We start from the raw sequence: 13,691 nt of genomic DNA on the forward strand, positions 1-13,691 counted from the left end.
CTGATGCAGCTTGAAGCCATTTCCTCTCATTCTATTGCTAGTAACTTGGGAGAAGAGCCCAATACCCACCTCACTACAACCTCCTTTCAGGTAGTTGTAGTGAGCAATAAGGTCTCCCCTCAGCCTCCTCTTCTACAGACTAAACAACCCTAGGGCCCTCAGCTGCTCCTCATAAGACTTATTCTTCAGACCGTTCACCAGCTTCATTGCCCTTCTCTGGACACGCTTCAGCACATCAAGGTCCCTCTTATAGTGAGGGGCCCAAAACTGCAAACAGTATTTGAGGTGCGGCCTCACCAGTGCCAAGTACAGGGGCACGATCACTTCCCTACTCCTGCTGGCCACACTATCCCTGATACAATCCAGGATGCTTTTGGCCTTGTTGGCCACCTGAATATCACTAAAATAGTGATATTCAGTTTTCCCAGGATTTTATATTTGGCCAGACCTGTAGAAAATGTATAAGACTTTACTCAGCACTTCGGTCTTTACTCCTCAGCCAGTCTAAATATTTTGGGTTTATTTTGGGTTTACTTTCTGTTGGTTTTATCTTTGTGTTTGTTTTTTTTGTTTGTTTGTTTGGTTGGTTTTTTTTTTTTAATAGAAGATCTGAGTTTTAATCCTGTCCCTTAGGAACTTTGAAAATTAACAAAATTTGAAATTAAGATTTAGGCCTGACGTTGTCTTTACACTTCAGAAGTTCCATCTAATGATATGTTACAGAAGTAAGATGAAGTTGCATAATTTTTCTTATATGTCAGGACATTAATGAATTGTGGCTCAGATTTGACCTCAGACATGCTTAACAAATCATACTTTCCAAATTGATACGGTGAGAAAACATGTTTCTCTCAGGCACTTTAAAGATTTCATAACTGGACCAAAAAAAAAAAACCAACCACCAAACCCCACAAACATTTATCTTTGTGAAGTTAGAAACATAACTATATTTTGTGGTTTTCACAGCATAAGTGTTTTAGTTACCAGACATGAGAAGTAAATAAAGTGAGTTTTGGAAATAAATTAGACTTTTGTTGATATTCTGATATTAAAAGGAATATAGCTAGAGAATATAAAACAAAAAAGAACATCAGATAACTCCTGACAGGAAGTAAATAATTTACATTGTTTGTCTCTTCTGACATTTTTTGGCTGAATTTTAATTTTGACACATGTAAGGAATATAATATTTGGAAACAACATAAACAACTTAAAATATACCATATGGCTTAATACTGTTATGTTTTATAGCTGTGGAAAAAATGAATGGAACGATCTTTGGCTATGCATTGAAAAGTCTTCAAATCGCCATCTTCTAATTTTCAGTTCTAAAAAAAAAATAAATTTCTTAACTTGCTAACAGAGACCATGATCAGACCCAGACTGTGGAATTATGATAATCTGCATATGTTGCCATCGTCTGTTTGGATTTCTCAAATTTACAGTGCAATGTACTCTGTAAATGAAACTTTTTCATTAGCTCATTAAAAAACAAAACAAAAGAAAAAACACCAACAAAAAACCCTCGCCACCAAAACCCCCTCACCAAAATATACAAAGGCATCAAATAATGGCTGAATCATCTTTGTACAGTCTAGTCCAACACATGAATTCTCTAATTTCATTAATTCATGAACTCTCTAACTCATAAATTCTTGAATTCATAACTCGCCCATGAGCAAAATAACTACTAAGCTGATGGTGAGAGTGCTCATTCTTCCTCGTCCGTCGTGGTGGGGGTGTCCCCTGTATCACACTGGAAGGACAAAAGCCTCAGCGGTCCAACTGCTGTTGTATCTGCTTCAAAAACTTAAGAGGTAAGATGATGTATTTATTCTTTTCAGATTGGAAGTTTGGTCTGTAGCATTTCCATGAGTTAGTGAATTCTGAAGAAACAGCTAGGCAGTTACTTTGCAAAGATGCAGATGATGGCTGCAGGTGATATCGGCCCTTATCTCTTCCTGTCCGCTGTGCCCTGTGCATGTGTTGCTCTCGCTTTGACCTAATGACACTGCTCCCAGCAAATGCCATGTTTTAGCAGGAGCTGTGTGTTCATTTTTATAAAATTTTACTACTTTTTCCTCTAAGTATTTGTCAGCTCATTCTGGTTACCCTAGCTTCAGTTTCTCCTAATACTGATGATATTTTTGCTAAGATTTCAGTATCAAATTAATTCAGTTTTTATACCAATTTCACCAGAGTTTGAATACTGTGTGGTTTAGTTCTATATCCTATTGGTCTATGATTTTGAAACTACCAGTCATAAAGATGGTCACTATAATCAGTACAAGTTTTATTCCATGCATTAATGTATCCATCGGTTAAGTTCAAATGTACATCGTCATTAATTTTGGAGCCGTGATCATAGTCTGTTGTCCATCATGCAGCTGCATTAGGTGGAAGGGTACTTTTATTAAGAAGTTGTCTGGATTGGTTTTTAAGGTACACAATCAGGAACAAATGGTATCTTAATCACTGGGGAAGTCAATGTAAATGGACAAAATTATTAAGAGTGTTTATGAAAAAAATTCCATTTTTTACACTCATTGTGTAAAGTTGGTGTAATTATTGTGGGCCACTAGTGTATGATTAGCCGCCTTACATGTCCTTAGTACCCATTTCACTCTTGTCACAACCATGTACGGCTTCATATCTTGTGTTACTACATATAGTTAAATTCAGGTTAATTTTAGATCTTGGGGTTAATGTAACATTATGTTAATACTTGCAATTGTGGTGTTACAGATGGTATTCCTCCTGGAAGTAGTTCTAAAGGTGTGTTATGACTGATCTGTAATACCCAAGTTGTTCCATGGGCAAAGTTAAAAGGCAGAATCTGTTAGAGATAATTTTTGGGTATATGTTCCAGTTATCAGTGTTGCCACGATGGCACAGTAAGGCCACATCTTCTGCAACAGAAGACACTCAGGTCTTGGACTCACTCCCTTTAGTGTCTACATCATCCCATACTCCTTTTTTGTTGTAAAAGGAAAGTCACTGAGATAACCCCCGAGTTGGATGTTTAACTGCAATCCCATTTTATGGACTTCAGGAGGGTTTTACTTCTGTTTTAGCAGGAATTTGGGCAGCTACTGATATGAATCCCTTATCTATGGCACTTCCCATGGGGTTTTGTCACTTGTGTAGCCAGCTTACAAGTTCCACAGATAGAATCCCCACTTAGAGTGCTAACAGATTCACTTTCTGTAGCTGCTGGTTTAGCAGTGCATTCCGTCAGTCTACTCACTGATTAAATTGAGGCTGGTACAGTAGGTGGGAAACTCATTGTACAACATTTGAACCATACCAAGCTTTTACTAATTTATTCTTAAAATGTTACCCCTTATAAGATTGTATTTCTCTGGATAAGGGAAAAGTAGCAAACAACTAGGTTAAAGCAGCAACAGTTGCGAGACCAGGGGTAGCTTACGCAGGGTGCACATTCCCAATACTGCTATTCCTACTCCTGTAATGATGTCTTTCCATCCTCCAGATGTTCATTCTAAGGGATCAATATAATTTACAAGCCAAGTTTCCCAGATTAGTTTACCTTCCCTGAAGATGGTAAAATGTTAGTGGCACGTGCTGTACCGTAGTTGGACAAAAATGGCACAAATTTACAATTTGTTTTGCCAGAGCTTTTGCCACCAGGCATCCTCTCCTCACAGACTGGTGAAATAAATCATAAGCCCCAGTGTGCCCAAGCCATTCCTGTAACCCAGGTACTTGCCTCAGAGTTCTGTGATACATTTATTCTAGCCAAATAATCAGCCACCTGACTCTGCATTGCCACAGGATTTTTAGGGTTTTAGTGACTAGATACATATTCTTTGGGTATGTTCTTAGACTGAGCTATATCATAAATCATTTTCCAGTGTGTTGGTGTTTCCCTTACACATTTCTACCATTGTCACTATTTTTTCACCCAGTTCTCTAGCCACTGGGTGGAAACTCTAGAAGTAACAGTTTACTAGTCAAAATCATTTTTACCACAGGAATAGGCACACATAACTTGATCACCTTTTCTTGAGTTGATGACTCGGTAGTTAGCAGGTCTTTGTAAACAAACAAGTTTTCAGGGAGTGACAGTCACTCTCTATATTCTTCCCATAATGAGCCCATTATCCCTGTCCATCTTCTCGAAGCTTTCTTCCTTTGTTAATTAAAGGGGCAGCTTCAGCCCTGTCAGGGAAAAGTCTGACTTTCCAGTAGCACTTACAAAAGCACACGTGCGGTTTTACTGGGTCATTTTGTCCTATTACTTTTATAGGTTAGGCAAAAGCAAATTAACCGGCTTAATCTGAAGCAGACATTTTCTGTAAAGGCATAGGATCCCTTTAAAAAAATGTTTGGCTGAGGTCTTCATAATTAAGAGTCACATAACTAAAGATTAAGTCATTCCATTAGTAAAAATGCATGGAAATATTATGCTCAAGTTGCTGACCTAGCTACTGAACTCACTGAAAAACCTAAATTCAGTGGGCACGTGTGGAAAGTGTATAATTCTTTTCTCTCCTGGTGATTTTGTTAACTGTGATGCCAAGGTTTAATACATTTCTCTTTGCCTGTAACAATAATAACCTGTAATAATAAATCAAGGGCTGCTCTTCCTGGTGTTCATGATCTTTAGGTAAATAAGCAAAGGTTGCAATATAATGAAATATTGTTTAAACCTATGTTTCTTGTAGTGTTTGCCAAATGTACGCACCTTTTTTTTTTCTCCAAGAACCATCAGATCTCCCTTTCTCTCCCTCATACTGTCCCCACCCCACTTGTGTGATGGTTGCAATGAATGTTGCTTCCTATATTTTGTGTATACTTATTTTAGATTATTCAGCTAAGAAAAACTACTCTAAAAGGGATTCTGTGTTACTTCTTATGCCTGAATTGTTAAGAGTGAAAGTTTCAGAAGGTTTCCCTGGACAGAAAATCCTCACTTGCTTCCAATTCCCTAACTTTATCTTATCTTTCTAGCCAATTATCTCTCAATAAGTAATTATACTTGCTGAGATCCATATGCTGTGCTAGCTAGTCTGCTGCTGCAAACTCAAGCTAGAAACTTGAAATACAGACTATTTTTTTTGCCCTCAATTTTTGGACTTGTGAAATTTCTGATGTTTAGAGGTCTGTATCTGTAACAATACTAATACACAGCTTTCTTCTCTTAGATATCTTTAACATACACCTTAGAAATTATTCTTGTTCCTCCCTGGAACATATTGGCAATATTCTATAGATAAAAGTTTTCAACATTCAATGTAGATGTGTGATATTTTACTGTGAATTACTTTTCTATGAGGTGGTCATATACCAGGGAAGAGAATTTTTTAAGAAGTCACTGTGACTACAGGGATGATTAAAGATTCAGTATCAACTGATTCAGTAATACAACAATCTTCAGTTAAACTTTTTTTTTATTATGATTATTTCATCAGTGCAGTATTTTTTAGGAAATCAAAGATCAGATTGATGTGAAGTGTTTAAAAAAAAAAAAGACAATCTTAGTCATCCCTCTGGAACTGTGAGGTTCTGACCATTTTGGGCACTTTTATAATAACACATTATTGTTATTTTTAAAATCTTTGCTTCCTTTCAAGACTAATATTTTAGTCTATTTCTTTTAAAACATATACAAGCACAAGTCTTAGTTGTTCACAGTTGAAATAGAATTCTATTGCCATTTTCATCAGAGTTGGTCTACAACTCTTGCAACAGAATTGCTCTGTTCAGACATGGATGTTAAACTGACTGCATAAGAATATTCATCCTTGATGCTATTAACCTTGTGTTTTAACACTTATGGGAACCTATTAGTCTTCTGATTAAATGTAAATATTTCTGAAAAATACCTGCAGAAAACTTAAACGTTATGTTAAAACATCAAATTCTAAATGTTCTAGGATTTTTCTACAAAATAATAATTTTTTAAAAATGGAAACACCACTGCAATGAAGCATGGCAGTTTAAAGGGTAGTTCATTTGCTTTCATCACCCATGGTCTTAAAGGCTGACTAATCTGACAGTTAGGCTTACCATAATGGATCAGCATGATACATCAAAGTTGTTTGCCAAGAAAGGAAGCTTGTAAGCAAAAACTCACTTTAGCTGAAAAGATGTTCCTGCACAAGCCTGTTCTGCATAGGAGGGCAAATCTGCTTTAGTTGTCACTGAAATACATTTTCCTCTTTCATTTTCATACAATATTCTCACAAAAGTAAAATACCATGTTTTAAATGTAAACTTGTATATAATATATAGATATTTTATTTTGCTTTGTTTTGTTCAAACTCTTGGCTGTTGCTTCTTGGATGTAATTCTTATGTAATTCTACTAGCTGTATAAATTGAATACAGTTCTGTGATGCTGTCAGAAAGGAACAGTTGCACTTTCCTTCCATCCCATATTTCTATGCTATGTTTTTTGGAAACAGTAGGTTTCATGCAGCTGCTAGTGAAGTATGAGGGCACTGATGAAGCTGAAAAATTACTATTTTCTTTAATGCCAATGGGAAAACACCATTTTACTTCAGTTAAACCAGGGCTGTATGCAGAAGGCTTGGGGTTGTTTCACTGTAAAATGAAATGGATATTCAACAGGGTCAAAACAGTAGTATGCTTAGTTTTTTTTTTTCTTGAGGTTATTATTAAATTATTAAAATCAGAGTAATTAATAAATCATGCTTCCCACATTCTATATACTCTTGTTCTCTGTTATGTTAAGTGTAATGTTAAATTACAAGGTATTTCTTATATTAGGAGGCTGCCACTGCACCTTGCTTACTAAACAAAAAATATATATCTAAAAGTCTTCAAAGAAACATTGCACTTTTGTACACCTGTATTGTTTTCAGTCAATGATAAAATTTCCAGGATAAATTGCATTAAAAATAATTTCATGGATTAAAGAGATTTGAAAAGCCTTCAGTGAATCATGGGTTCTAGTTATCTTTCATTCTTTTATTTTTGAGAATTTGGCTTCATCACTTCCTCTGTGGTTCAGTGATCATATTTGATTGTTTGTGTTATGTGCAAAGGGGACAGAATGAGACAATCTGTCCAGAAGTGATCAAAGCTACTAATTATTTGTACGTATAGCAGGATGAAAATAGACCACTTGACCAAAGAAAGTTTTCATGTGTTTCTACATAGTGAAACACCAAGATATTTCAAAGCTGTATTTTCAGTGCAACAATTACAGATTTGAGTGTAGACCCTTCAGTTCTGTCCTTTTATTTGAAAAGAAAAAAATATTTGCATACCTAGCAATAACAATGTATAATTCTTTGGGCAGTGCTTTTCAATAATTTTCAAACAGTAAATTATCCTCATTTTACAAGTAGGGAAATTTAAGCATGTATTGATGATTTGCTGTTTGACTTACTTCTGTCAAAGGGGAGACAAAAGAAAAGGTCTGTTTTTCTAGTCGTTAACCTACTGTATCTACTTCATCAATGTTTAATATTACCCATGATCAGATATCAGTTAAATGATAGTTTTTACCCATACAAATAGAACGTGCCTTCACAAGTGTCAGAGTTTTTCTTCAGTCAGTTGCCCTAGCTGCTGAAGTACAGAATTGCTCTGTGGTGCAGTGTGAGCTTTTTTACCTCTTTTCCCCTGCCCCTTTCCCCATTAAGACTTTATCCCCCAAACTGACAAGGATGTTCTTCAGTTTAGTCAACCTGTTCAGCAAGTCTGTATTTATTTGAATTCCATTTTAAGCACTAATAAGAAAAATTAGAGGGATGATTCTACGAAGCCACCATATCTTGAATGGTTTTACAGGTTTTTATCACTTTGTAATTTCATGTTTGTTTTTTTTTTTTTCTTTTCAAATTAAGTGATTATATTAAAACAAAACAAAACATCTCTTTGCTGAAGACCTTACTTCAAGATTAAAGAGCAAATAATTCTTCAATAGTAAGAAAATTCCTTTGAGTCTTTTCCAGTTAAAAAATGTCCTCTTTTGACCTGAGATAAGTTTAACTTAGAAATTTGTGGAGAAATCAAAACCTTGGGCAGACATAAGGTGCATTATTAGGTGACATGTGTAGGACTTTGTTGAAACAAATGTCTGTGTGTCTGAGCTTTACATCATCAGTGTCAACCCTACTTACCTCCAAGAAATGGTGAACAAAGAAGCTTAATGTGTTTATGCTGTATTCTAAAAGTTGAGTAATAATTGAAATAGAGATAATGAATGTAGTCCTTTTTTTTTTAATGCTGCTCCCTGTCTTATTTATTTAGTTGGATCATTTTGGCTTTATACATTAATTCAGAAATAGGTCTTAGCTATACACTATGAATCCATTCTCTGGATAAGTCTTTTTATCATGTTCATTTTTATATAATAAACAATATGTAGAGATGTATCTTATTTGGAATGGGGTAACAGGGACAGGGTTAATTTCCACCACCACCCCCCAACCCCTGGGAGTAGGTCAGGGAATGAGACTTGACCTTGATCCAGTTCTGGCAGCAGCTGTTCTATATCTGTTAGCGTTGTTGTGGGTGTTGATGGTGTTACACCGGACAGTGATAATGAAGGAAGTTGGTGCTCTTTACAGTCCTTTCCCTTCTCTCATATCTGTGCTTGACTACAACGGTTCTCCAGAAGCTTGTAACAAAGGGCGAATAAATGTCCTGGAAAGCACTGGAAAGTTGAAAACAGCTGGGAAACTGGAACCAAAAACTGCAAAAACTTCTATTCAGCTGAAATTAATCGTTACTGAATCATAATGCCAAAACTATGTACTCCAGTATTTTGTCTACTGCGTTGGGCTTCTACATTTCAACTACAGGTGTTAACACTAAATGCTGTAATGTGTAAACATGGGTTTTTTTACAGATGGATGTTAGAATAAAGGAGCAATTTTTACCCTTTAAACAACAAGTCTTCTACTGGTATAGCAAGATTTCTAGTTTTGGGGTTTTTTAAGGACACTTAAGAGGGAGAAACAAGAAGGTATAAGTGACTGGGCTCTACAGACTGTCGACCAACATTTTCTCAGCACTGGGGTGGGAAAGCAATTTCTGACACATTGGTTTTCCTCTGGGATGAATGAATAATAGCAAATAAATAATGAAAAGGAATTCAGCAAGATTTACTAGCAGGGTTATATCATCAGGAGGTAGGAGAGCGCTACCTTTTCAAGAGTAATATAAGTACATACTTCCTGGAATGTAGATAGCAAAATAAATCCCCCTATAAAAAGACTTGCTTTTTCTCATGAAACAAAGAAAATCCAAAGGGCTTTTTGAGGGGTGGCGCTTTTTTTTTTTTTTGTTAGGTAGGCATATTATAAGGTAAGTCTTGCATAGTATGAAGTTCCACAGTTTAGGAAAGAAGGCAAGTGAATCTGTAATTGTGGTTCTAGAAAAATACTTTCCTTTTATTAGACATTTAAAATATATATTGTTTCAATTTAATCTTGTTTTGAAGGAAGAAAGTTTTGCCTGGTTTCTCTATCAAAAAATTTTGAGTGTGCTATGATTATTTAATGACACTTCCTTTACTAGCAGTTCCTAGCCAAGTAATAAGTATGTCTGTTTATGCTGTACTCAAAAACTATTACAGAAAATATATTTTAATACCTGTTTCTTGTTGAAGCAGAGTTCTAAAGCATCAACAGTATTATTAAGATTATGTCATTATTATAGCAGTAAAATATGCTACTGTTTGATGTTATTCATATAATTTAATTGAGGAAAGCTGAATTATTGTCTTTCTTTGTCTTTTTTAGGAGTAAAATTAGATTATGAATCAAAACATGAATTTAGGCTCCATTCAGAAACTAATGGAAGAGACGCAGGTTTTTGGGACCCAACCAAGACAAACTTATAAATTAGCTGGAGGTTGCCAACCAGCTGGCTATATGTGTGATTCAAATCTGCCACCTCAAAGTTTCTACCTACATTCATTTCATTATCCATATATGCACAGAAATTACAGCAGTGACTGGGAAATTTTTGAAGCAGTAAGAATTCAAGAACTGGAAGAAGTCAAAGCCAGAGCTGCCCAAATGGAGAAGACCATGCGCTGGTGGTCAGATTGTACCGCTAACTGGAGGGAGAGATGGAGCAAAGTTAGAGCAGAAAGAAATAAAGCCCAAGAGGAAGCAAGACAATTGAGAATCAAATTAGACAATGTTGTAAAAGAACTGAGTATGCTTAAAAAAACAAATCAAGATCTAGTAAGTGAGAAGGAAGACTGTTTTTTAAATGTAACTGCTTGGAATACAGAATTCAGTTGCTCAGAAACACCTTATGTTAAAAAAGGCCTAAACAAGTTAACATTTCTGGAACAAGAACCTGTGAAAGAACTGAGCAAAACCAACAAGATTCCTGGGGCTGAAGACACAAAGAAGGTAAAAAATGGGAAATTTTTTTAGTTCATTAAGAAGTTGGAGATTATGGATGTGTATCTAGAAATGGGAGTTTTCAAGGATTTTGACCAAAATACTACCTCATCCATTCAATAGTAAAACACTTTTTTCACCTAATATTTCTAATATAGAGAAATACAGAAAACAATACTCTTCAACTATGGCAAAACATTCAAGTAAGAGGCAGACTGTTATATCCAGTAAGTGTATTGTTCTGACTCTCTCTCATGTTTTAATGTAACAGATTACCTCTGTTACCTGAATTCTCCATGTTTTGTGTACATTTTTTTTTTTTTACATCCAAAAAAAGAGTGTAGGTTTTTGGTTTCTAAAATGAAATAATTTAATTTTCCCTTAATGCAACTTCTGTAATGAGGGAAGAGGTGAGACAAATTCTTCTGCAAAGTGGCAAGATTTTTATTTGGCAATGAGAGCAATTACATTGTTATACAGAACTAAACAAGTATGGGCATGGTTTCCATATTCTCCATGTTCTGTACAAAAGAAGCAATTATATTAGTCAAAATGGAACTATTTGCTCATGTTTTATTAGTTTTAATTCTGTGCCTTGGCATGTATTATATAGTCTCATAGACAGCACCATGTAAAAACTATATTAAATTGTCTGACAGATAACAGTCATTGTAAATTTAGGAATTTTTTTCCTACATTGTAGGAAAACATTTGCTCCTACATTAAGACAGAAGACTTTTTTTTTTACTTCAGTTCAATGAAAATTATCAAGGTCTTAGGCCTGAATATACTACATTCAGAATTTTTGCTCACTCTATAATGCACCTAAATGGCATTATATTCCCGTGAATTCTGAAAAAAAACCAACACCCACCATTGTGCTAATAATGAGTATAAATTTGGCAAAAAAAATGCATGCCTTTCATGTTTTTGGGCAGACAAATGGGCCATATGAAGAAAATTACATAAAATAGATTTTATTTGTTTCTCTTTCTCCTTAGTATAAAATAATGTGCTACTTTAAAACTGAAACTTAATAAATGAATGGAAAACAGCCCTATCTGTTCAGCAGCAGCTTGTATTTTCTGGTATAGATTTCAAGCATTCTTCTAAAAACTCAAAAGACAGTAATATGAAATAGTACTGTTGGTAATCTGCTAAAATAATATTACCTTTTAAACACAGTTTGTCAGAGGTATTAAAACTTAAGTACATTACTAAAGGAACCTGTTGTTTATAAGAGATGTTCAGTCTTCCTAATAAAGATGTATTTTTTTAATTTTTTTTTTTTCCTAATTGATACCTGCTTTGCTTATGCTTTGTATGCATAGGTGATAGTGCCTTTAGTTTAGAATCATAAAGTCATAGAATGGTTTGGGTTGGAAGGGACCTTAAAGATCGTATAGTTCCAACCCCCTGCCATGGGCAGGGACACCTTCCAGTAGACCAGGATGCTCAAAGCCCCATCCAACCTGACTTTGAATGGGAATCAGGTTTCTGATTGGGATCCAAATTAGTGTGTTATGCAGGTAACTTTAGTCCTTTACAAAACTTGCATAAGTCCATCATCTCCTTCAATGTGATTTACATTAGAAGTTTAAGAGGTTTTAACATAGAGTTTCTCAATATACTATTTGTATGCATAAATTGCATTCCTGGTTTTGTTAGTTCCAGGACTATCTTCACTGCAGTTATAGCCAGCTAATGATAATTGGAATCGATTTCCTTAGTAAAGATACATTAGAAATATTTGGGATATGAAGCTTGTCATAACAGAAGATATGAGACATCATAAAATGAGAGTGATCCAACTACAGTGACATTTTTTTCACATTCTATCTATATACAGGGCAGCTGTATAAGATGTTACTCCTTTTTTTTGTCCTACATGACTTAATATTTAGGAGAGCTTTGATAGGCCCCGCAGAGTTATGGTAGACTTTTCCTTCATTTATGTTTTTCTCAGGTGTTGTATTTTTGTTTTCTCAGGATGTAGAGATGATCAGAGACCGAAGCAATCACAATAAAAAAATCACTCCAAAGCCTCCCTGTTCCTTTCCCAATGGAGTTGCCAGCATCTATTTGGAGGAACCTAAAAAAAATTTGGACACTACAGCTAAGACAGAGAATGATTTAATACATATTTCAGTCTTGCATTTGCATTTGTCTGAGTTGCAGAAAATCTTACAGAAGGAAAGAGAGTAAGTGCAAAATGTATCATATCTGGGGAAATCTCTATTAAAAATAAAGGCTTTTAAGACACTTTCTAAAACAGATATGGTAATATTTGCATTTATAGCTCATATGTTATGTTTCTAAGTTTTATTAATTGCTATTTACAAGTCTTTGATAAGAACTTAGAGAGAAAATTCAGCATAGTGCATTTATTGTTTTCCTTGGCTTGTCTGTCATTGAAATAAGAAGTGTTCCATGCAGAACTGTTAAGAATGTAAAATTAATCAAAAATTATACTTAGTAGCAATTTGGTATCAATGTAGTGGTGTCTTATGTATGTTATGCTCAGTTCTTGGAGTGTTTTGTGCATAACAAATTTTCATACACTCTACCAGTAGACATTGAAAGAGCCCAACTGCAAAATGACTAAGGCTGTTTTTGACTTAAAAGTACGGGAATACAGCTGCAAAATGATGATAATCTTAACCTCTTCACTTGTAGTATGGTCTGTCTCAAAAGCAGATAACAGAGAGAATAACACAGTTATTGTACACTTACTGTATCGTACCAAATTTACCTCACATAAATGGTAAATGTGCGGTTTAGTGGCCTAAAAGAAGTCGTATGTTGATTACACAGTATGCACTAGTATGTGAATCTCTGTGTTGGTAGGAATTCCATGATGTTTCATATATATGATCAGTATTGAGCAAGATTGAATCACACCAAAACAGCTTTCCAAGGAAGCACGCAGTATGTAATGTATGATCAATGTAGTAGGTGACTTCAGGCACTATGTGACTGTAACTTCAAAACACACTGAAGTTAATTAGAAAGTGAAAATGAAGAAAATGCCCCCTCTGTTGGAAATACATTCAACATTTTCATTTTAGAGACTCTGTAATGGTAAGCCCTGATGAAGAATTTCTTTCCTGTAAGTTTTTTTCACAATTGTCCTGTAGATAGTACAAGCCTGAGGTTAAAAACAAACAAACAAACAAAAAATCCACAAACAAAAACCCACACAAAAACACAAACCAAAAAAACACCCCAAATCCAAAAACCAACAAACAAACCACGGAACCACCAAAACCAACTAACTAAAAAACCCCCTTAAATTCCTAATTAGTTTTTCGGTGTTCTGTTATATAAATTAGAT

The 13,691-nt window shown here is 35.0% G+C and overlaps 1 protein-coding gene across 1 annotated transcript in view; it reads left to right on the forward strand.

The window, feature by feature from the left end:
* CCDC102B (coiled-coil domain containing 102B) overlaps nucleotides 1-13,691 on the forward strand; it is a 198,271-nt gene that overhangs the window by 9,630 nt on the left and 174,950 nt on the right. Inside the window, exons 2-3 of the mRNA XM_064445450.1 lie at nucleotides 9,743-10,366; nucleotides 12,347-12,558. Coding sequence (XP_064301520.1) covers nucleotides 9,758-10,366; nucleotides 12,347-12,558 — 821 coding nt within the window. The 5' untranslated portion in view covers nucleotides 9,743-9,757. The remainder of the gene's footprint in view (nucleotides 1-9,742; nucleotides 10,367-12,346; nucleotides 12,559-13,691) is intronic.

Source organism: Phalacrocorax carbo, chromosome 2, assembly GCF_963921805.1.
Source record: "Phalacrocorax carbo chromosome 2, bPhaCar2.1, whole genome shotgun sequence".
Lineage (NCBI taxonomy): Eukaryota > Metazoa > Chordata > Aves > Suliformes > Phalacrocoracidae > Phalacrocorax > Phalacrocorax carbo.